At 45.3% G+C, this 23,126-nt stretch overlaps 1 protein-coding gene across 1 annotated transcript; it reads right to left on the minus strand.

The window, feature by feature from the left end:
- Positions 1-4,449: 4,449 nt before the first annotated feature.
- LOC136581039 (protocadherin-8-like) lies at positions 4,450-6,858 on the minus strand. Its single transcript, XM_066582031.1, has one exon. The coding sequence runs from the start codon at positions 6,856-6,858 to the stop codon at positions 4,450-4,452; it is 2,409 nt and encodes an 802-aa protein (XP_066438128.1).
- Positions 6,859-23,126: the final 16,268 nt, after the last annotated feature.

The following is a 23,126-nucleotide window of genomic DNA, read 5'->3' on the forward strand; positions in this document are numbered from 1 at the left end:
ATAGTATGATGGAGAGGCTGGCCATTGTAGATCCTAGGATTATAGGTGCTATAATAAGGGGGAGCCATTGAGTAAGGCATGGCATAGTCCTTCTGGTATTGCAGTGTATAGTGCCCGCTGTATAGAGACCTGTTGCTGCGGTGAATGATTTGGCTTTCTGCGCTGCGATGGGCTGCTGACTTCTCCGTACGCAGAGATTCTGGAATATAAGATCATTTTTCAGTTTTAATACTTATGACACACATTGGGCCCCATTTATCAATACTGTCTAAAGGAAAATCAGAACTCAGCTTTCATTTTTGAAACTGCTGTGCTAAAATAGAAGCTGCTCTGTGATTGGTGGGGTCTACCCCTAGGGACCCCACGATCAGCTGTTTGAAGTGACAGCTGCGTTCACATGAGCACCGTAGTCACTTTAGTGCACATTAGGCACAGCACTGTACATTGTGTAGTGGCTGTGCCTGGTATAGCACCTCAGTCAGTTGAATGTGACTGAGCTGCTCTTAGGTCAGATGACCGGTGAACATGATGTCACAAGTTTGAGAAGAAAGCATGAGCACTGCTGCCTCTTCAATCAGCTGATCAGTGGGGGTCCTGAGGATAGATCATCAATAGTCAAGTCCTGGAAAACATATTTGATGAATCCTAAGGTCTTCTAGCATTTGCCAGAAATCTCTCTTCTGGCTAATACCGTGTTTCCCTGAAAATAAGACAGTGTCTTATATTAATTTTTGTTCAAAAAGGTTTAACTTTTTTACATGTATAGCTGCCTGGACACTATTTAAATTGACTTTTTTAAATAACTGTTGGGGCTTAATGTTGGAGTAGGGCTTATATTTCAAGCATCCTCAAAAAGCCTGAAAAATCATTTTGCATCCTCAAAAATTCTGGAAATTCATGCTATGTCTTATTTTCAGGGTATGTCTTATTTTCAGGGAAACTGGGTAGCAGGCAGTCCCAATTAAAGGTGTTTCCTAGGACGTAAAAAAAAAGGTTATACGGCCTTAAAAGAAAGAAAATTTGAATACTCGCCAATCTTGGCAGCTCCCTGTCCAATGCTGCAGCCACGGTGCCCACCGCACGGAACCCGGAAGAAGCAGCGGCCGGGAGGGGGGGGGGAGGCGTGTGCTGTTCATTGTGCATGTGACCACTCAGCCACTCGGAGGTTTCAGTGCCCACAAGGGAATCGCCACTGTAGCCTGCAAGTGGATGAGTGGCGACATGCACAACGTATGGCACGTGACTGCCTGCCTCCACTTTTGGGTTCTCTGCAGTGGGTATCGGGATTGCAGAGCTGCCAGGATAGGGGAGTACTCAATTTCCTTTTTTCTTTTGAATGGGCTCATTCACATTAGTGATGTTTTCCTGCATAGTACTGCGATGCGATGCTCAGTAGGAAACACATCGCAGCATGTTCTATCTTTCTGCAAGATTGACCATTGTTCTCAATGGGCAGCATCGGCCCCATCGAAAGCAATGGGAAAACTGCGATCCTCTGCCGTGGCTGTGACAGTAGCGGCAGGGGGAATCCCTTCATCCCTGCAGTGATGCAAGGCTATTTTCACATGAAAACGCCTCGCATCTGTGGGACTTTCACATGGTGGGAAGCGTGATATGGGGGGCGGGATTCACAGCCTGATATCACCCTCGCCTGTGTGAAGGAGTCCTCAGTTCAATAAGGTGTCTGCTAGGAGCCAAAAACTTCCATTATTGTCAGTGGATATGAATGACCTCCCAAAATGGGTCCTACAGTTCCTTGTAGGGGAATCCAACTGGGGAGACCCCATATTAGCTTTATGAGGATATAGTCAAAATTGGTTAATTAGAGCAGACACCCCATTTAAAATGAGAATATGCAGCCAAGTTCCCATCCTATCGCTATGTTAAAGGGGGTGTATGATTGTTTTTTCCCCCCTTTTTCCCAGAAACTGCACCCCTCTTGCCTTGCATGGGCTGGGTTCTGTCTAATATTGCAGATCAGCCTCTTTCAAGTGAATAGGACTGAGCTGCAATACCAGACAGAGCTTGTTGACAAAGGTGGCGCTGTTTCTAATAACACAGCACATCCCTTTTTCCAGTTATGTACAACCCCTTTAAAGAAACAAGTTTATATTCTGATATTCTGAAAACTGATTACATAAGCAGTTCCAGGGGTCATTGCATTATCTACCAAGTCCGGGATGTACAAGTTGCTTCCAGTAAGACGGTAATAGGTGGAGAAATGACATCATACCCGCTTGATCCTGGATGGGCAGTCCACTTCCCTTCCGAACGCCTTCCCCGCTGGTGTCGGAGGCGCTGTCATTGAAGTCATTGTCACCTTTCTTTCTGGTCTCTGGCTGTGAACTGCTACAAGATAAAAGCATTCTGGGATGAGCTTTGATTTTTGCCACATTTAACCCTTTCCAATCCAATTTCTATCCAGGTTTTCCTAGGGGGCTTACTCTTTTTCTGCCGTTATACAACGTCGCTATCTGCTGGCTAAAGCCAGTACTGCATGAGGTGACACGTTGGATAGGCTCCGACAGCAGAGAGGCTGGCAATATACAGTAAGAGAACCCCGGCGGACGTCTTCCAACATCGGAGCTGTACAGCCTTAAATCATAATGTCTTCAGAGGTCAAACAGTGGATTGGAAAGGGTTAAAAAAGTCTTTTTTTTTTTTTCTTAAAGGGATTTGACAGTTTGACGGGACTTATAAGGACTCGGTGTAAGGTTGGTCCGCATGTCAATGCCGTGTGCATGGTCCATAGGTTGTCACACTGCTGCAGACATTGATGCATGCTGTCTGCAGTAAGGCCTCGTGCACACGGTAAGTGCGAAAATTATTTTTAAATGCTTGCCGGGTATTGCGGGTGCGATTTTTATCTGTGCGGATGTACGCAGATGCATTGCAGATCATCCGCATGGAAAAAAAAAAAAAAGATTGCAAGCCCAAAGTGCCTGCCTTCCCACTTCCCCCTCCTCCCTGCTTGGCCTCCAAGCAACCAGAGAGGTATCTGCCTCCAAATCTGCAGTGCATCCGCAATTGCTTTGCAGACCGCTTGCTTCCATAGAGATCAATGGAGCCCATCCACGGTAAATTAGAGCATGCACAAAAAATACGCAAAACAAATTCGCATGTGTGCATGGAGGTGCGGACGCTCCATGCTTTCCTGTGGGTGGCTTGAACTGCGGATCTTCCGTGCGGGTGCCGATTGCGTATTTTGCAATTCAAATCCGCCCGTGTGCATGAGGCCTTATACTCAGCTCAGTTCCTGGACGTCTTGAAGGGAAACATACAGTAAGAAGTTCAATAACCATAATTCAGTGGTCGTACCTCGCACCCTCTGACAATCTGTCCTGTTGACATTCAGATGTACATGAAGGAGCGGCGACTGAACTCTGAAAAGAAATAGAAAATATAAAAACTTCTATATAACCACATTATCTGTAATGAATAGCGCCCCCTAGGTTATTTTTCAGCATTAAAGGGAATCTGTCACCTCCTTCCAGAGGACACATACATATGTGTAGTTTCCATGTTGGGATGAAGAGTAGTGGCACATAGGAGGGCAACAGGAACACGGACAAGTACTAAGGGTGCATCATGCAGCCACGTTTGGTCCCCCTATATGTTAGGAGAGCAAAGTCTCTTGACCCGTTTGGCACTCCAGAAAGGAGTATATGAGGTAGAGGCATCATGTATGCATGCAGCCCTCTCTATTGTATTTTATAGGACTTAAGAAATATCAGCCCATTGCTCCAATATCTACAATGGAGAGAGGCAGATGCATTGTCTCCTCCTCCATAGATTGCCGATTGGGGAGATTATGGCTGCTATTCTTCCAGTAGGTGGGAGTCCTGAAAGTGGAACTGTGATGTATTATGGCATATACTTGGAATGTACCATAAATGTATGAGTTGGGAATACCCTTGTGGCCGTTAAAAGTGGTTTAGTATGGCAATGTGGCCCTCAGATCAGAAAAAGGTTGTGCACCGCTGATCTAATCCAGTGTTCCCCAACTCCAGTCCTCAGGGACCACCAACAGGTCATGTTTTCAGGGTTTCCTCAGTATTGCACAGGTGATGTAATTATTGTCAGTACCTCAGACATTGCCACAGGTCTTCTTACCATAGGATATCCTGAAAACATGACCTGTTGGTGATCCCTGAGGACTGGAGTTGGGGACCCCTGATCTAATCAATGGACAATGAAGCAACTCTGCAGTAGGTTGTAATTAGATATTGTTGTGTCTATAGCTCCTATGCATTTTCATGGGGACATACAACTACCTTGTGTAGTATGACCTCAGACTTATGACATATTCACAGGACCCACACCTAACTCCTGTGTTAACCCTGGTGACCCGGAATACAATGGTCAGAATTAAAGCAGTGTTCCGATCTTGGCCATTTTTGGTCAAGATGGGAACACCCCTTTTTAAGAGATAAATGGATAGTGATTAGTTTAGGTGGCTGAAATACTTTCTCTTACTTCCCTTAAACTAACTGTATTACTTACGGATGAAGACGAGTGGAGTTCTCCGCACTGCTCCCTAGTGGAGGACACGCTGAGGTTCTCAGTCTCTGTACCAAGGGACAGCTGACAGGAGTCGGGAGATGATGAAGCACCTTCTTTAGACTGGGTAGTGGTGCTGAGTAGTTGCTCTTTGGTCTCCACAGTCCTTCCTGCAGATTGTTGCTTAGACCGATCAGATCTTCGTTTGCAGGAACAGGCAACAAACAAAATGGCGACTAGGAGTAAAGTGCAACCTACAGATAAGACTGCGATGAAGATTATGGAGACGTCTAGTTGATGCTGTTCCTCCTCAGTAGACTGCATGATGATTATCTCCATGTTTGATGGAGTAGCATCAGTGAGGGTGAATCTTATGGTTGCATTGCAGGACAGGGACGGTCTACCCTTGTCAGATACAGCCACTATTATACTGAGGTCCTTATCTGGTACTGGGTTGATTCTTCTATGAAGGTAGACCTCACCAGTGTCTCTATTCATGGTAAATAGCTTTTGTTCATCCTGCAGTAGAGTGTAGGACAATTGAGAGTTTACTCCATCATCTGCATCTGTTGCTCTCATCTGGAATACTAAGTAATTTTGGGGAGTTTTGACCGGCAGCAGGATATCTGCTGCTCCATTTTCCAGTAGAGGGAAGGTTATCATTGGATGGTTGTCATTTTGATCAGTTATCTTAATCTTCAGTTGGGTGCGTGTTGAATGCTTGGGAAGTCCATGATCATAGGCCTCAATATCAAGATTGAGTTCCTTAAGCTTTTCATAATCCAGAGAACGTACAGCCCGTAGAACCCCTGAGTCGGCATCAAGGACCACAAAAGTAGACAAGGATTGTCCCATTATTTTTGTATCTAACAGTCTATAAAATACTTTGCCATTGCGCCCATGATCAAGATCTTTAGCAGATACTGTAGTGATATAAGCTCCAGGGGCATTATTTTCTGGAACAGACACTTCATACATTAGTTTACTGAAGGAAGGAGCATTGTCATTCTCATCGGTCAACTTAATGGTAAACCTTTTGATTGTCTTCCTTGAAGGTACGCCCATATCTTCAGCTACCAATGTGAGATTATATTCAGCTATGGTTTCCCGGTCTAGAAGTGAAGTGGTGACTATCATAAAACTGTCCTCATTGGCTTGTTGCAGCTTAAAGTGATTGTGTCCATAAAGGTTTATGTGGATTTTGCCATTTGGACCTGAGTCTCTGTCTGAGGTGCTAATTAGTGCAATGAAACTATCTTTAGCAGCTGCCTCAGTGACAAAAGCAACGCCGTGCTTGAAGGAAGTCAAGGGAGTGATGGTAATAGCTGGAGCATTATCATTGACATCTATAATGTTTACGATGACTTTACATGTTGTTGTTAATGGGTTGGGTCCAAGGTCCTGAGCTTGGACATCAAATTCATAAAAATGCTTCATTTCAAAGTCAACTTCACCTTCCAAAATGACAACACCTGATTTTGGATCAATTTCAAAGAGTTCACGTACCTCTTGAGACACTTGAGTGGTGAAACCATACACGATTTCTCCATTTGCTCCTTCATCTGGATCAATGGCACTTAAATCAACTATAAAACATCCTATAGGAGCATTCTCCAGCAAATCCACAGTGACAGAGCTCTCCTTGAAGGTTGGACTGTTATCATTGAAGTCCAGAACATGGACAATCACGGTTGTACTGCCGGAAAGTGTAGGGTCTCCTCTATCGCTAGCCACCAGCTCCAGCTCATATAAAGATTGACTTTCTCGATCAAGTTCCTTCATCAGAATTAAGTCTGCATATTTAAGTCCATCTGCCCTGGTCTGTACATCAAGTCCAAAGTGACTATTGCCTGAGATGAGATAGTCTTGAATAGAATTTAGACCTATATCTTCATCCACTGCCATCTGCAATGGGATTCTGGTACCCACCAGAGCTGCTTCAGAAACATCAACATGCATCTCAGGACTGGGGAAATGGGGGGTATTATCATTAATATCTCTCACCTCCAGTTTTACTGTAATTAGTTGAAATGCGTCCTTTGAGAAACTGAAGAGGTCCAGAGCAAGAACACAGTTTGGGGACCTCCTGCAGATCTGCTCTCGGTCTATCCTTTCTTTGATGCTCAGCTGCCCATCACTCTCCCGGACGTGTATAAAGGAGCTGTTGAGTTGCTTCATGAGACGGAAATTAGTAGTTGGACCTTCAGTGGAGTTGAACATGGGATGATGTGATAAAACAGCAATAACCGTTTCAGGCTCTTCTTCTTCATTGGTATAGAAGTGGAAGGTCTCACCAAAGCATAATGTTGAGTAGAGGCCCAGTAGTAATAGTAGGGTAACTGCTGAAACACTCGGCATGTTCATTCTCTGAGGTCTAGGCTGCCAATGCTGGAAAGTTATCAATCCTGCAGAGGGAAGCATCCAAAAAGCTAAGTCAATTGTGAGGTGGTCCTTAGAAGACTAATTCTTGGGAGGGATCAGAGTACATGTAAAAGTCTTATTCTCCCACCTCTTAGGTTACATGCTCATGACTATGCAAATGTGCTTCACACCTCAGTCCTCCTCCTTCACCAATCTTTGCTTTCTCTGAGACAAATGGTCATTGAGGCCAGACAAATGAAGTTGCCATTAGCAGTGGTCTCAGCTGGGGTCCAGCTAATATACTGAGGACTTCAGTCACTATGGGGTGTAAGTCAAATACACATAGTAAACTAACACAGGAAACTCAATTACCTTCCAACTAAAGAAAATAACGGATTAAGCCAAGTTAGTTGGATTTCAGATGCAAAAGTCACCAATACCAGAAAGTTCTTTCCATAGAAATCATCTGCTGTAGGTCTCAGACACGAAACAAGGAGAACACTGAATAACTGTGTTCATGTAATCATATCATATATGTCATTTATTTTGGGTACAGGTAATTGTAAAGCCAATCCCACACACAGTGCATGTACTTTTGGATCTTAAAGGGGTCTTAAACCCTTTTCCAAAAACCCTATTGAGAAAGTCAGATTTAAAAGTGGTTGTCCAAGTTAGGGCTCCTGCCCACGGACGGATATTTGCTGCGAATCCGCGACGATGTGTCCATGGATCCGCAGCAAATAGCGCCCATAGCATGCTATGGGAAATCCATTCTTCCTCACAGTTGCGGAAGCCAATTGCGGTTTCCGCAAGCAGAGGACAAATCACAGCATGCTCCATTTTTCCGGCGATTCCGCGTGGACGGCTTCCATTGAAGTCAAAGAAAGCCGTCCGATCCGCGGCACTTCCGCAATCACATTGCGGAAAGGTCATGGATTCCGCATCATCACCTAGCGATGACAAGGTAAAAGCCGGACTTTAAAAAAAAAATCTGTACTGCGCATGTCCGACGGCTCACAGTGCGGACCATCCGCAGTACTGATAAAAAGAGAGGACTGCAGGTACGCATGGGGCCGACTAAACACAGAAGGGTCGGATCCCGCAGCGGGATCCGATCCTGTGCCGGGCCGGTGACCCCTGTCCGCAATCTTCTTAACTGTATTGCAAATGTGCCGGCCAGAACACATGCGCAGTACAGATAATGCCGTGCCTCTGCTAGGCGATGACATGGATCCCGCGACCTTTCCGCAATGATGATTGCGGAAGGCCCACGGGTTGGACAGCTTTCATTGACTTCAATTGAAGTCATCCGTGCAGAATCCGCCTACGAATAGAGCATGCTGTGATTTTTTTTCCCCCTGCGAGCGGAAGGGGGGGAAAAAAAAAAAAAACCAATTTATTTCAGCTCAGGCAAAAAAATTTTTTTTTTAAATCGCTTTTCCATAGCATGCTCCAGGTTTCGCAATGCAAATATGGCTATGTGCAGACGGCCTTAGTCGTTCATATTCACTGATACCGTGAATGTAAACGACTGAATGATATGCGAACGCAATTGCTGAATTAAAAGGCTGCATGAGCGAACTTTGTCATCCTTGCACAAATTTATCGCTCCATGTAAAAGGAGCCTTACACAATAATCCAGGTGTAGGTGTCTGGTGGGTGAAGGAAGATCATAAAGAAATAACTCAAATTACTGTTCAATCTGGAAAGGATGTTTGACCACTAATGGTCTATTGTGTGCGAACGCAGATTCTAAGGAGGCCTGAAGTGATCAATCAAAGCAATACAATTGAAGTGGTTAACAGAGCGAATGCCTGCAGGCCTCACAATACAAAGAGTCCGCACACCTACTAACTTTTCTGAAGTCCGGTTTCACATCAGTGTATTATAGCACATCTGTAAGGTCCCTTTATGATGAGGCACTTTAGCGCCCGGCAGTCATCCCAGAGATAATTGGTCCTGTGCTTTCACACAGGGGCGACGATCGCTCAGTGAATGGAGGCCCACCGCCTCCATTTACAGTAAAGAGACTATGTTCATAGATGAACGACTGCCTGTTCACAATTATCGTTCAGATTGCCGCGATCCAAGGATAATCTGAACAAGAATTGTTCCTCATAAAGGGCCTTTACAAATGACATTGTAACCGTATGTCATCAGCGCCCCATCAACGCTTGATGTATATTTTTTGCCGTAGCATTCGTTTTATACTTTGTAAATACTGATCCGTACAAATGGAAATACGGAGGGAAAACGGATAAAATTAGCGCATGTTGCCTTTTTAAAACAGGGACGTGAAAAATATGGCCATGTAAATACATACATGGACTTACATTGGCCCGCTATTGGGGTCTGCAAAACATGGACCAAATGCAGCATAAAAATACGCAGCCTTGGGCCACATCAAGCCAGCCGGGGGCTACATGCACGTTGCGTCCAAGGAACTTGGTGCACTTTCAATGGGCAACATAGGGATACCCGTCCGTGAGCTGTCTGATATTCAGGCATTCTGTACATTCCATGAGCCATTCTCACCCATGAAAACAAACGAGAATAGGACAGGCAGGAATGTTGTTCCCACGGACCATCGGTCCCAGTGAGAGAATGTTGACGTGAATAGTCTCATAGGCTATTATGAGTCCATGTGCTGTCCATGAAAAACACGGACAAGACAGCCAAAATATACAGCTGTCTAATTGGGCCCTAAGGTTAGGTTCACACAGGGCGGATTTGCCGCAGAATTTTGCTGCGCCTGCGGTCGCTAATCCTGGCATTGGGCAGCCATGTGGACGAGATTTGTCAAAAATCTCGTTCATACAGGGTGGACAATCCGTCGGGACAAAGCCAGCATTATTGGTTAAAGATACATATGTCACATGGATGGTCTACATAGAGAAGTGGTGGAAGGTGTTATACATCAGTAATCCGCAGTATGACCCTGAAGCCGCAGCTACTGTCCCTGACACATTCATGGCCGTTGACCAATTACTACCCCAATTCCTAAAATGCTTTACTCTCCTATATCAATAGTGACCAAATGGTTATAATAAGCATATCCGTAATTGGCGATTGTTCATCACACATTTGGCCCATTTTTGAAGTAAAAGGCTGTTTTTTCCAACAAAATGTCAATCAGGAGACTGTAGGTGAAGTATTAGTGAGCGGAGCCTCTACTGCCCCCCCCCCCCCCCCCCCCCGCCACATGTCTGGGGGTCTTTGAGCAAAGGAACAAATTGTCACCTCCTGCCCACCTGACACTTTTGCCATCCTATTGCTACATCCAATCTGCTGTGGGTTTTGTTGCTGACTTGTAACCCAAGTGATGGAACCCCCGCAGAGAGCTCAATGCAATTTCGAGGGTCTGAGCTAATTACCCCAATATCCTGCTAATTTACTTGGGAAAATTGGATTTTAAACCGGTCATTACTCTAAAGATGATTTCACACCTTGAGTACTAGTTACAGAAATCCCACAACTACGTACAACACAATGTTAGTGAATGGGGTTTTAACGAATCCTGTCCACTAAGGGCTCCCTCATACGGGCGTATTTGCGCGCATGAAAAAAATTGCACGTGCAAAGTGCGGAGAATAGAACTCATTGATTTCAATGGGTTCGTTCTCATCTCCCTTTTTTGTGAAAATGCGCACACAACAAGAGACGGGGTATGCGAAATATAGCACCGCTGGACCTCATTAAGCTCAGATGCCATTTCAATTGGGCTTGGTAGAGTCCCGTGCACAAAAAGTTCAGTAAAATAAGCCAATACATGCACAAATATATTGTGCTGAAGTGTGCGCAATTACACATACGCGCGTGGGAAGGAGCCCTTAGGGCTCCTTCCCACGGATGGATTTCCACTGCGTAATACGCTGCAGAAATCCGCTGCGTTGCCCGCAGCTATTAGGTTCTATTGAACCTAATAGCACAATGCTTACGGTGCGGAATTCCGCACCGTAAAGTCACCCGCTCTCACCCGCGGCATGCTCTATTTGCCGCGGGTGTACGCGCGGACGGCTTCCATTGCAGTCAATGGAAGCCGCCCTTCACGCTATCTACCGCTGTAGCACAGCGGAAGATGGCGTGAAACCGCTTCCCCACCTACCGCTGCCGCGTCGAAGCGTCTTGCGCGACATAGGACGCCGGATTCGGAGGTAAGTATTCGGGTCTCTGGGGGCGCCGTGACAGGCTCCGCCGCGGAATTCTGCGGCGGAGTCCGTCACGGCCGTGTGAAGCTGGCCTTAGGGTGGTTTCACACAGGCAAGAAACTTGCGTGATTTTCGCCTGATGCGATAGTCAGTAAAAAAGCAAATAATGAAACCAGTGATTTACAATGGTCTCCTTCTAATCAGCGTTGTTTTCACTAATGCCATGTTGAGAGAACAAAAAGTCGCGGCAGGCTCTATCTTTCAGCGATGTGCGATTTTTTAAATCTCCCATGTTTCCCTATGAAGCCTCCTTTTTAGCAAATCGCAACGCAACAAACATGCGATTTTAATTAGAGAGTCCCACTGACTTTCACGATAAAAATCGCGGGCAGCAGCGATGCGATGTGAGATTATTCTAAAAAAAAAAGCATCGCTGACGCACAAAAATCGTGGGTACAAAGATTTCCTCATGGCAAAATCGCGATCACTTGAGTGAGGCTCCCAGCCGAGGCGGAATAACCTAGCAATATTCCGCCACGTGGGAGGAGGGGGGAGAGCTGACAGGTCTCCGAGATAAGCTTATCTAATAGATAGGCTCACTGCGGAGAATCGCGGTAATCGCAGCATGCCGCAATTTAAATCCCGCGAGCGGAGAATCGCTATGATTCTCCACTCATGGACGCTGGCGCTGCTCTTTCCATAGTAACCCTATGGAAAGCTTTACAGAGCGTGATCCACGGGCGATTTATTGCCCGCGGATCATCGCCCGTGGACAGGCAGCCTGAAACTAGCCTAAGGGTGGTTTCACTCTTGGCAAAATTGCGATCGCTCGGGTGAAACTAGCCTTAGGGCGCCCACCCACTGGCGTTTTTTTACCTGCGTTTTGCGTTTTTTTCCTGCACAGGCATAGAGATAACATGTGTTCCTGTCCACTGGCGTTTTTTTTGCGTTGCGTTTGCGTTTTTAACATAGGAACTGTCAGTTGCATATGTGTCCTTATTTTTCTCCTAACGCTGCGTTTTTTTCCCGCGGAAAACGCAAACGCCAGTGGGTGGGCGCCCTTACAGTGGAAAAAATCCGTAGCATGGTCCATTAGTTGTGAAAAATTCACTACGGATTTCATTTATTTCAATGTAATGATTGAAATCCAGCACTTAAATCCACCAGAAATCTGCAGCAAAATCATGCATTTATACTGCATATGTGCGCAATACGTATGTACTGTATGTGCACTACTGTACTTTTTGCGTGTGCACAAAAAAAGCTCACATCCATGCTCCCATCCCATTCATTGAAATGAGAAATCAGTGCAAATAGTTCAATAACTGCTATTTTTGTGCGCAAATGTGCAGAAAAATGGAACATACTGCATATTTTTTTGCACAATGACATGTACACGCAAAATACCCTTATGTGAACGAACCCAGTAAAATCCATCACATGTAGTGGCCAATGCTTGTAAATGCAGGCTGAGGTCCTGTTGATTTCAATGAGAGCTGTACCTGCAATTACAAGCGCCGGCCACTACATGGGTCGGAGCAGTGAATTCTGTTCTGACCCTGGTATATCCCAACTGTGACAGCGGGCGCTGCCTGGTAAACCTGTTTATTGCATAGCCTGTTATCTCACTAGACCGGAAGCAGAAAGCCTAAAAGGGATGGACAGTCATTATTTCATATGATAAAAACAGCACCTTCCTTGATATTCACTCTCTTTCCATGTTAGATTTATATACTTTCTTCTACAGCTGACTGATAATCCAGAACAATCTGAAACCTATACGCTATGGCCACAGAAATTAGATCAGCAGTTACAGTAGCTGCAAACTGGATCTGCCGGGCCTGCAGTTACAAGCGCCGGCCACTACACAGAGGTCGGCGCAGAGACCTCTGTGTATTTGCGGTGCTGACAGCATGCGCCCGCTCAGCTGATCGGTCAGGGTCCCGAGCGATGGACCCCACATGATCAATTATTCATGACCTATCCTGAGGACAGTAGTATTCTCCCTGGAAAACCCCTTTAATGTCATCCAGGATTTCAGAGGCTCTTGCCATTTCCTTGCAGAACAACCTATTCAGCACTGACTGATCGTACAGGAACATTACACATTACTCCAGAGAACTCTCCAAGAATACAAGAGGAGCAGATAAACTTAAGGCCCTTTTAGATACAATGCTTTCCACTCAAAAATCACTCAAAGCCATCTTTTGAGCGAAAATTGTTGTGTCTAACTGCACTGACATCGTGCAGTTTTCGTTAAGCCAGGATACAGCTAATACTATTGTTTCAGCTGTATCCCTCTCCCTGATGACACAAGCGGCGTATGAAGAACACAGCGCTCCAGCTGTGTTCTTCAAACCCCGCTCGGAGTGCTCGGCTGTATAATAGCCGTGCGCTCCAAGTGGAGAACAACTCGATGCAGAAGACAAGCGGCCCCACTTGTCTTCTGCATCCTCCGTCCGGGGCGCTCGGCTATATAACACTTATGGATGGCTGCCATCACTTATTTTAATGGATGATGAGACCCAGTGCGGAGATCGCTTCTCAACAGGGTGTAGACTGGGGGGCTAACACGCATTATTTCCTCTAACTCCTGGTGGTGTCAACTAGTATCCAATTGGGGACCATCTGAATCATTCTCATTGGACCCCCTTCCTTTATGTACATCCATGCAAACACTACAGAATAAGTAATTATGGGAATAGTTCTCCAAAGGGAAAGTTTTTCCCCAACTTTGCAAACTTTATTTCTCTGATTGCTGTTTGACTAATCTCCAACATAAGCAAGCAGAGATAAACCATAGGATAATAAAGAAACAAAACAAATGTAAGATGGACTGATGGTGCTGGATAAACAAACTAGTGTCCTCATTTACATGATTGAAGTGCCAAGTCTAGGATTAGTTAATGAGTCCGCAGGGGCCAGACAGGACTTCCTGCCCCTAGAGCTGGAGTCAAAACAGACTCCTATGTCATCTGGTTATAATAGAGATTCACATTCAATGTATGTAAAAGGCCATTTACATGTAACGATTGTTGCGCAAAATCTGTTAAAACAAATGAAAATGCGCAATAATCGTTATGTCTAAATGCAAAGCCATCATGCACTATTCGTTTACTTTTCGTTTGTCGCTCAGTTTCAACCAGCATAAAAATAATCGCTGGTTCGCTCACTTCTCGCTGCCTCTAAACGCTCCCAGCTCATAAAATGTGAAGCGTTGACTAAGAAGCTTGTGAGATGTGAGTGGTTTTCAGCGATGATCTGCCTGTCTAAACATTATGCATGAGCGCGAACAGCTAGCAGTGACGTCACCCGCTTGTGCGCCTGTGTAAATGTACCAAAACGTGAACAATGTAGGAATATACACTGTCGTGCCAAAAGTCATGGGATAGCAGTACATAATGGTTGTTTAATAGAGATGAGCGAGTATACTCGCTAAAGGCAATTGCTCGAGCGAGCATTGCCTTTAGCGAGTACCTGCCCGCTCGAGACTGAAGTTTCTGGTGCCGGCGCGGGGGAGAGGTGAGTAGCGGCTGTCAGCAGGAGGGAGCAGGGGGGGGGAGAGAGGGAGAGGGAGATCTCCCCTCCGTTCCTCCCCACTCTCCCCCGCAGCTCCCTGCCCGCCGCCGACACCCGAACCTTTAGTCTCGAGCGGGCAGGTACTCGCTAAAGGCAATGCTCGCTCAAGCAATTGCCTTTAGCGAGTATATTCGCTCATCTCTATTGTTTAACCTATATGCGGAAGTGATCATGCAAAAAAATGGACCTAGACAAATTGAAAACTGGGGTGAAAATAGGTGGCAGAAACATGAACAATCTCCGTTATGCGAATGACACATCTCTGCTTGCAGAAAGAGAAGCCGGTCTGAAGCAGCTGATATGCAAGATTAAAACTAGAAGGGGAAACAAAAATGGGCCTCTACCTGAATTTAAAGAAGACAAAACGTATGACACATACCAGGCGAACTGCTCAAACCAGTGTCAATCAAGATCCTAACCGACCTATGTCAAAAGATCTGGAGCTTCAAATCGCGGTCCAAAGACTGGACAAGATTTGTCTTCATCACACTTCCAAAAAAAAGGGTGATGCCGAAGAATGTTCCAATTACTGCCCCATCGCCCTCATACCTCACGCCAGCAAAATTCTTTTAAAGATCGTACAAAAACACATTGCAACCATTGTTGAAAAGGAACTGCCAGACGTTCAAGCTGGCTTCCACAAAGGACGGGGCACCAGAGACCAAATCGTGAACCTGCGCTGGATCATGGAGAAGACCCGGGAGTATCAAAAGGATGTGTACATGTGTTTCATCGACTACAGCAAAGGTTTTGATTGTCGAACATGACGAGCTTTGAAAGTCTCTGAAAGAAATGGGCGTTCCAGAACATACTGAACAGCTTATAAGGTTTCTTTACAACGACCAAGAAGCAAGATTCAGGACAGCTTATGGAAACACGGATTGGTTCGGAATCGAGAAAGGAGTACAGCAAGGCTGCATTCTATCACCAGTCCTTTTCAATCTGTACGCAGAAACGATCATGAGGTGATGTAATCTGGACGGATCAGAAATCGGAGTAGAAAACGGTGGCAGAAATGTCAACAACCTCCGATATGCGGATGCCACCACCATGCTTGTAAAAAGGACCTGGAATACCTTATCCAACGAGTGCAGAAGGAAAGCAAACGCATGGGACTCCACAGCAAGAAAACGAAAGTCATGACCACGGTAGGCAACGGTACAGTGAGCATAAAACTAACAACAAAGAAGTTGAGACGGACCAAGATTTCATCTTCCTTGGATCCAAAAATCGATCGCAGCGGGCAATCTGGATCCGAAATCAAGAGGCGGATTACGCTTGGTAGGAATGCAATGCAAGATGTGGAAAAGATCTGGAAAAGCAAGGACACTAGCATTGCAACAAAAACCAGACGGGTCAATGCACTCGTCTTTCCCATAACGGCGTATGGTTGCGAAAGCTGAACACTCAGAAAAACAGACAGAAGAAAAAGTGATGCATTCGAACTCTGGTGCTAGAGGAGAATGCTACGGATACCTTGGACCGCCATGACAACGAACAAGGTAGTGTTAGATCACGTCAAACCGAAAATATCACTAGGGGCAAAATCATCAAACAGCGGCTCTTTTTTTGGATATGTGATGTGCGCTAACTCACTGGAAACAGTACTGATGCTCGGCAAAGTCAGTGGAAAGAGAAGATCAGGACCACAAAGAACAGGATGGCTAGATACAATCAAGGCCACCATGAACATGTCAATTGCGGAACTGAAAGAAGCGGTGAAAGACAGAAATGCGTGGAGAACATTAATCCATGCAGTGACCGGAGGTCGGATGCGACCGAATGGATAATCATCAAAATTAATGCAACTGCAAAAAATGGCCAAACTCAAATCAAAGTTTAATGACAATGAGGCCATAGAATGCGTGTGAGACTTCATCTTCCTTGGCTCAAAAATTGACCAGGCTGGAGAATCTATGCCAGAGATAAAACGTAGGATAGGATTGGGGTGAAGCGCGATGCTAAACATGGACAGAATCTGGCAAAGTAGGGATATCGGCATAGCAACTAAACACAGGATAGTACAAACCACCGTTTTCCCCAGAGCAGAGCCATGTATGGATGTGAAAGCTGGACGGCGAAAAAAGCAGATAGAAGAAGGATTGATGCGATTGAGCTGTGGTGCCGGCAAAAGCTGCTGTGTATGCCCCGGACGGCGAGAGCAACAAACAGAGAAGTCCTGAATCGTATAAAACCCGATATATCACTGGAGGACAAGATGGCCGGACTCAGACTCACAGATTGTGAGTCTGGGTATAAACAGATCATAGGAGAGATCCTTGTATTGTCCCCTCATATATTTATACATAGTTATTTGGTCACCTCCTAACTGTCTATTTTCCAGTGTAAATAATCCCAATTTTGATGCCTCTCTGGATATTCCAGTCCTCTCATTCCATTAATTAATTTAGTTGACCTTCTCTGAACCCCCTCAAGCACTGCAATGTCTTTCCTGAGCACCGGTGACCAGAACTGTACACAGTATTACATGTGAGGCCTGACAAGTGCCTTATATAGTGGGAGGATAATGTTCTCATCTCTTGCCTCTATACCTCTTTTAATGCACCCCAATAATTTACTTGCCTTTGCAGCAGCTGACTGGCATTGGTTACTCCAATTGAGTCTACAGTCCACTAGTATTCCCAGGTCTTTTTCCATCTCACTTTTTCCTAGCAGTACCCCATTTAGTGTATATTGGTGGCATCCGTTGTGATTAACCTTACATTTATCAATGTCATCCTTTACGTGTAGTCAAAAATCACCCTCTTGAGGAATTTGTGAGATCTACATGGCCTTGCTCCATCAATACCAATTACAATTGTCTCATATTGTCTCTAAAAGATTATCGGGGTCACAGTAGAAGAATTATCAAAGGACCCACCACCTCCTCTGCCATCCACCAGCTCAGTTGACTCATTAAGTCACACTTGCTGCATTTGGTCCATGGAAACACATGGGTGAAGGTATGGCAGCAAATGGGTTTGGGGAAGTGGTTGCTTTCACACCTCGCCTTGAGAGCTGGCTCTTTGTTGACTGCTGCATATAGTGACCTCCAGAACCATCTGCTCTGGATGTTATCAGCAGGGCGACTCCTCCAGCTGTTCTTCATTTCCATTATCTCCAGCTTGGCATGTGGGTGTTCTCCTAACAAATGCCAGTGCATCCTGAGCAGATGTAGCCTATAAACATGACAGTCCCCAGATACATATCTTACATATCCATCACCACTGATAAGGGCGACAGATAATATGCAGGGTCAACCACAAACTGGTCAAGCAAATGGCAAAGAGAGACAAGGAGCTTATCTAGAGGATAACAAGACCAGTGGACTATGAGACCTCCAGGATGATATTACGAGAGTAGTCTCAAGTCAAAAAGTCATCTGTTTGCCCTATTAGCGCTTACAGAAGTTATAAAAGGGGGTTTCCAAGCTCTGCACCCTCCGTTATTAGCCAAGTGGGGGTCCCACTCCAGTAGTCTCAGTCAGTACTGTCCCATGTAAGGCCTCAGTTTTCCTGTCGATACCATGATAGGATTTAGAATTCTTAATTAGGTCACATGATGGGGTGCGCATGAGGGGTCTTAGGCTGGATTCACACAGGACGGCTTTGCCGTGGAAATCCCGCGGTTTTGCAGGGCAGAGAGAAAAGACACAAATCCTGCATTGTTTTTTTTTCCCCCATAGCGTTAATTATACATTATAAATGACATAATACATTCCTTTCTGCAGGTCGGTATGACTACGACGATACCAACATTTGTTTGTTTATTTTTTTTTTAGATTTTTCCACTTTTGCACAATTAAAAAACCTTTAAAAAATTATTATTTTTTTTTTTTTTACATCGTTGCATTCAACGTCCCATAACTTTTTTAATTTTTCCATGAATAGAAGTCTGCAAGGGCTTGATTTTTGTGTGACGACCTCTAGTTTTTATTATTGTACACAGGTACAAATATATCTTTTCTGATCACTTTTATTACATTTTTTGGGAGACAAAAAGGACAAAATTAGCATTTTGCCTCTGTTGTTTGTGTTTTTTTTTACGTTTTTTGCCATGCAGGGTAATTAGTGTGTTCAATTTACTGTTACGGACACAATGATACCAAATATGTGTGATTTTTTGTAATACAAACATGGGAAAGTGCGCAAAAAAGGGGGTCTATTTTTGTACGTCTTTTTTTCACTATTTTTCTTTTCCATTTGTTATGTCCCTGTATGGGACTTGAAGCAAAAAGCTTTCATCGCTATTATAATGCACTGTAGTACTTCTGTACTGCAATGCCTTATCGCTTACCATAGTGATCATAGACCATGGCAGGTGCGTTCCTTCTGTGAACCCTTTACATGCCGCGATTTACATTGATCGCTGCATGTAGGGGGTTAAAAGCAGCAAAACACAGACCAAATACGGAGGTCAAATACGCTAAGGCCTCATGTCCACGGGGAAAATCAGGCCCGCTACGGATTCTCCATGGAGAATCCACAGTGGGTCCCTCCTTCCCCGCGGACATGAGGGCTGAAATTAGAATAAACTCACCTGCTGCGGGCCGTGCACGTCTTCCCTTCTCCGCGGCCGGATCTTCTTTCTTGGGCCCGGCGGATGTGCTCAGCACGCCGGCTGCGTGCTGCGCGCATCTGCCGGGCACATCCGCCGGGCCGAAGTAACAAGATCCGTCCGCGAAGAAGGGAAGACGTGCACGGCCCGCAGCAGGTGAGTTTATTCTGACTTTACGTCTCCTGCAGATCCGGACGGCTTCCATAGGCTTCAATAGAAGCCTGCGGGAGCCGTCCCCGCGGGAGACCCGCACGAAAATGGAGCATGTCCATTTCTTTTTCCTGCACGCGGATCCGCGCCTGACGGGAAAAATGACATCCGCAGGTATTTAACTACCTGCGGGTGTCTAGTGCATCCCTATGGGGCGCGGATCCGCGTGCAGGAGAAACGCTGCAGATTTTAAAAAAACATTTCCCAGTGGACATGAGGCCTAAGTCCTAGAGAATTCAGGGAGGATACACACAGGATAGAATAGGCTACATGACACACTGCAAGCCGCGGTAAATTCGGCACAACAATCTACAGGCCACTGCGGATTTTGATGCGGAATGGAAAATGGCTTAAAACCTGCCTGCAATTCTGCATCACAGTCTGTGGTCAGACCTGCAGATTTCGGTGTTGAATTCCTCAGCTGCGAATTTAGCTGCATCCTGCGGTGTAATTCCTTCCCGTGTGAAAGGTATCATATACATATTGTACCTGAGACCTGACTTGGACTTTGCTTTCCCACGCACTTCATTATTGGGTTCCCATTTTTTTCTTTATTTTCAGCAGCCATCTTAAAGTTGGCTCTGCCAAGACAAACTAAACAGGATTACATTTTTAGTAAAATTTGACCCAAATTTTGGTTTGCTCAGCTCTACTGCTGATGATAATATTCTGCCAGCGGCTCGGTCTTTGGGTGTCTGTGTAGTCTCTTGTAGCCATAGCATCCATATGGCATATATATATTCCAGCACTGCGTTGAGAAGAACACGACACGCCAGATTGGGTTAGGGTCATATTAGGGATTCCATTTCTCTGCTTTGTTTTTGGAGGAGAGAAGCTAAAATAAAACGGATCAATTTTTTTCACCGTTGATTTCAATGGAGCTTCAAAAAAGCAGAAAGGTTTCCGCTCGCTTCCGCTCTTTCAGGTTTTCGGGGTTTTTTTAGACGGAAAAATAACGCTGCGGGCTTCTCTCCCAGCAAGAGATTTTCTAGTAGCTGTCAGGGGCGTAACTATAGGGGATGCAGGGGATGCGGTTGCACCCGGGCCCAGGAGCCTTAGGGGGCCCATAAGCCCTCTCTTCTCCATATAGGGAGCCGAGTACTATGAGTAAAGCATTATAGTTGGGGGCCCGGGAGCTTCAAGTTACGCCTCAAACAGTCATAGGGCTTACTTCAGAGTTTCTGGTATGTTCTTTTCCTTCAGCAGGGGGGATCTGGAGTTGTGACAAGAGATACTGAAGTTACCACCCAAGTGGCCAGATCTCTTATCTGTCCTGTTATCTGCTCTCTGAACAGAACTGGTCCCAGAGATAACAGGAGGTCTGCAGTTTATTGCCACCATAGACCACAGTTTATTGTATATACACCTTACCTTTCAGATCTTTAGAAGTCTGCTTTATATAATCCATCATTTCCTCCAAAGGGAAGATGCTGGATTTGCATCTTTAAGGCCTCCATTTTTTTTTGTTTTTAAAAACTGCCAAAAATGTCAAACTTTTTACTGCGTTTTTTTTACATTCATTTTTGTTTGGTATAAAAGTTTTCTGGAAAAGCACCCTAAAAGGGCTCCACTTGGTGCCAAATGCATGAGGTCTATACTATTCAAGCCAGAGATGTTAGCTAGGTTTTTCTGAATCTGGGAAAAGGATTGTTTGCTGCCCCCATCCTCTTTTGTAGCCCCCATAGTAATAGTGCTCCTTTTATGGCCCCCATAGGAATAGTGCTGGCCATGTTCAAGTGATACTTGCTGTTTACATGAGCCGATCTGTCCTTCAGTTTCATGCATGTAGAAACAGAGGAAGAAAGGCTCATCTCAGGGGCAGAACTACTATGTGTGATCAGTAGAATATAAGGCCTTCCATTCCCACAACCGTATTTTGTTCAGTGGTCCTGGACAGCGCCATAATTGTCTGACATGTCATGTTTTCACTGTGGATGCTCTGTGCAAATTGTCTTGTCACTAGTTATGTGTATTGCACAGCTGAATGTAAGAGGTTAATGTCTGTGAATGTCTGGGTTATGTCTCGAAATGTAACAATTTGTGATGTCACGTGAGTATGATTGATATATGTGGGTACAAGGTGAAAAATAGAGAGATCTCCCGAGAACCTGAGAAAGAGAGGACCGGCTTGACTAAGTTGGCGAGAGAGGGAGTGCCGGCCACATGGGGGTACCTTCAACCCTCATGTGGTGAAGAATGGAAGCGGAAGAGAGGTATCCTGGGGAGGTCTATTCCCAGGACTGCTACCCTAAGAGAGTATGAAAGAAGGAGAAACAAGGAGTCCGCACGTGCAGTGTCTAGAATCCTACAGGAATGTTCTTGGTGTGTGCGTGCGTGTTCAGGAGCGGAGTTCTACAGATAACTAGACTGTAGGCCCAGTTTCATTCCGTTTCCTCCCTGACCTCTTCAATTGTCTCCTGCACTGGTGTGTGAATTTGTCTACCACTTGTAAGACCGTGTCAAGATGTTTATTGTATATTTTAGGTAAAGTTCCAGTTATTGACCGTTCCCAGCAACCGAGTGTTATCAAGTTAACCCGGGTGTGGACTTTCTTATTTCCCCTCGGGTATCCCGACACAACTTATTCAGGTAACCGCTGCACCAGCGTTGCCTGGAGAGGCCTGTCAGGGCCTTGGCCAAGGGTCACATGCGGCCCTCAGGGAAGGAGTTGGTAGTGCCACTGTGACAACCCTAAACAGCTACGCTGCCATCTCCTCAGTTGTGTGCCTTGCGCCTCGGCCGCTGCATAAGATAGAAAGTTATTCATAGTACCAGGGGTTTAGTAACGGGGGTGCATAGTTTGCGGTTACACGTGGGCCACTGTGCTTAATGGGTCTCAAAAGGTCCCTCAGACTCATCAAGATTCTAAATAGCACATGGCAGGTGAGAGCTTGTTAAAAATTTTGTATATTTCTTACGGCGTTTTTGGAATCCAAGAGGATTCCTAAATACATTACCCTCTAAGATCTATTTTAGGAGACTCCTCACTCTTTTACTGTGTTTTCCCAAAAAATAAGACACTGTCTTATATTAATTTTTGCTCCAAAAGAGGCACAGTGTATTATTTGGGGAGAACTTATACTCACCTAGCCTGCAGCATATAGGTCCTGCGAGCTGGTCTCCGGCGCTGCAGGAGGCTGCAGTGTAATCCTCAGCGTTCACACAGCACTCTTTCTGGTGACAGGGATTTGAATACCCCGCCTCCAGTAACCAAGTGCTGTGATTGGATCACGAGCGACGCTGGCTCAGCCAATCAGTGCTGGCGCTCAATGAACCAAATCACAGCCATTCAGTGATTTCATTCACTGAATGATAGAGCACCAGCTTTTATTGGCTGGCGCTCGATCCAGTCACAGCGCTCGCTTGCTGGAGGCGGGGTATTCAAAGCCCTGTCACCAGAAAGAGTGCGGTTTAAACGCTAAGGATTACACTGCAGTCTGCCGCAGCGCAGGAGACCAGCGGGGGGGGACTTAGACACCGCCGGCTAGGTGAGTATTGCTGTTTTGTTTTTTCCCCCATGTTGTGTATCTAGGGCTTATTTTCAGGGGAGGGCTTATATTTCAAGCCCCCCCCAGCACCTAAAAAAAATAAAATAAAAATAATCGGGATATGGCTTATTTTCAGGGAAACATGGTAATTAAAACATTCAATGAAATTATACAAATTAATAGATTTAATGATTAACGTAAAATGGTGGCATATGGAGTCACGGACAGCACACAGACCAATTATAACCCATTAGGCTATTCACATGTGAAAAATTGCAGCATG

This window comes from Eleutherodactylus coqui, chromosome 10, assembly GCF_035609145.1.
Source record: "Eleutherodactylus coqui strain aEleCoq1 chromosome 10, aEleCoq1.hap1, whole genome shotgun sequence".
Lineage (NCBI taxonomy): Eukaryota > Metazoa > Chordata > Amphibia > Anura > Eleutherodactylidae > Eleutherodactylus > Eleutherodactylus coqui.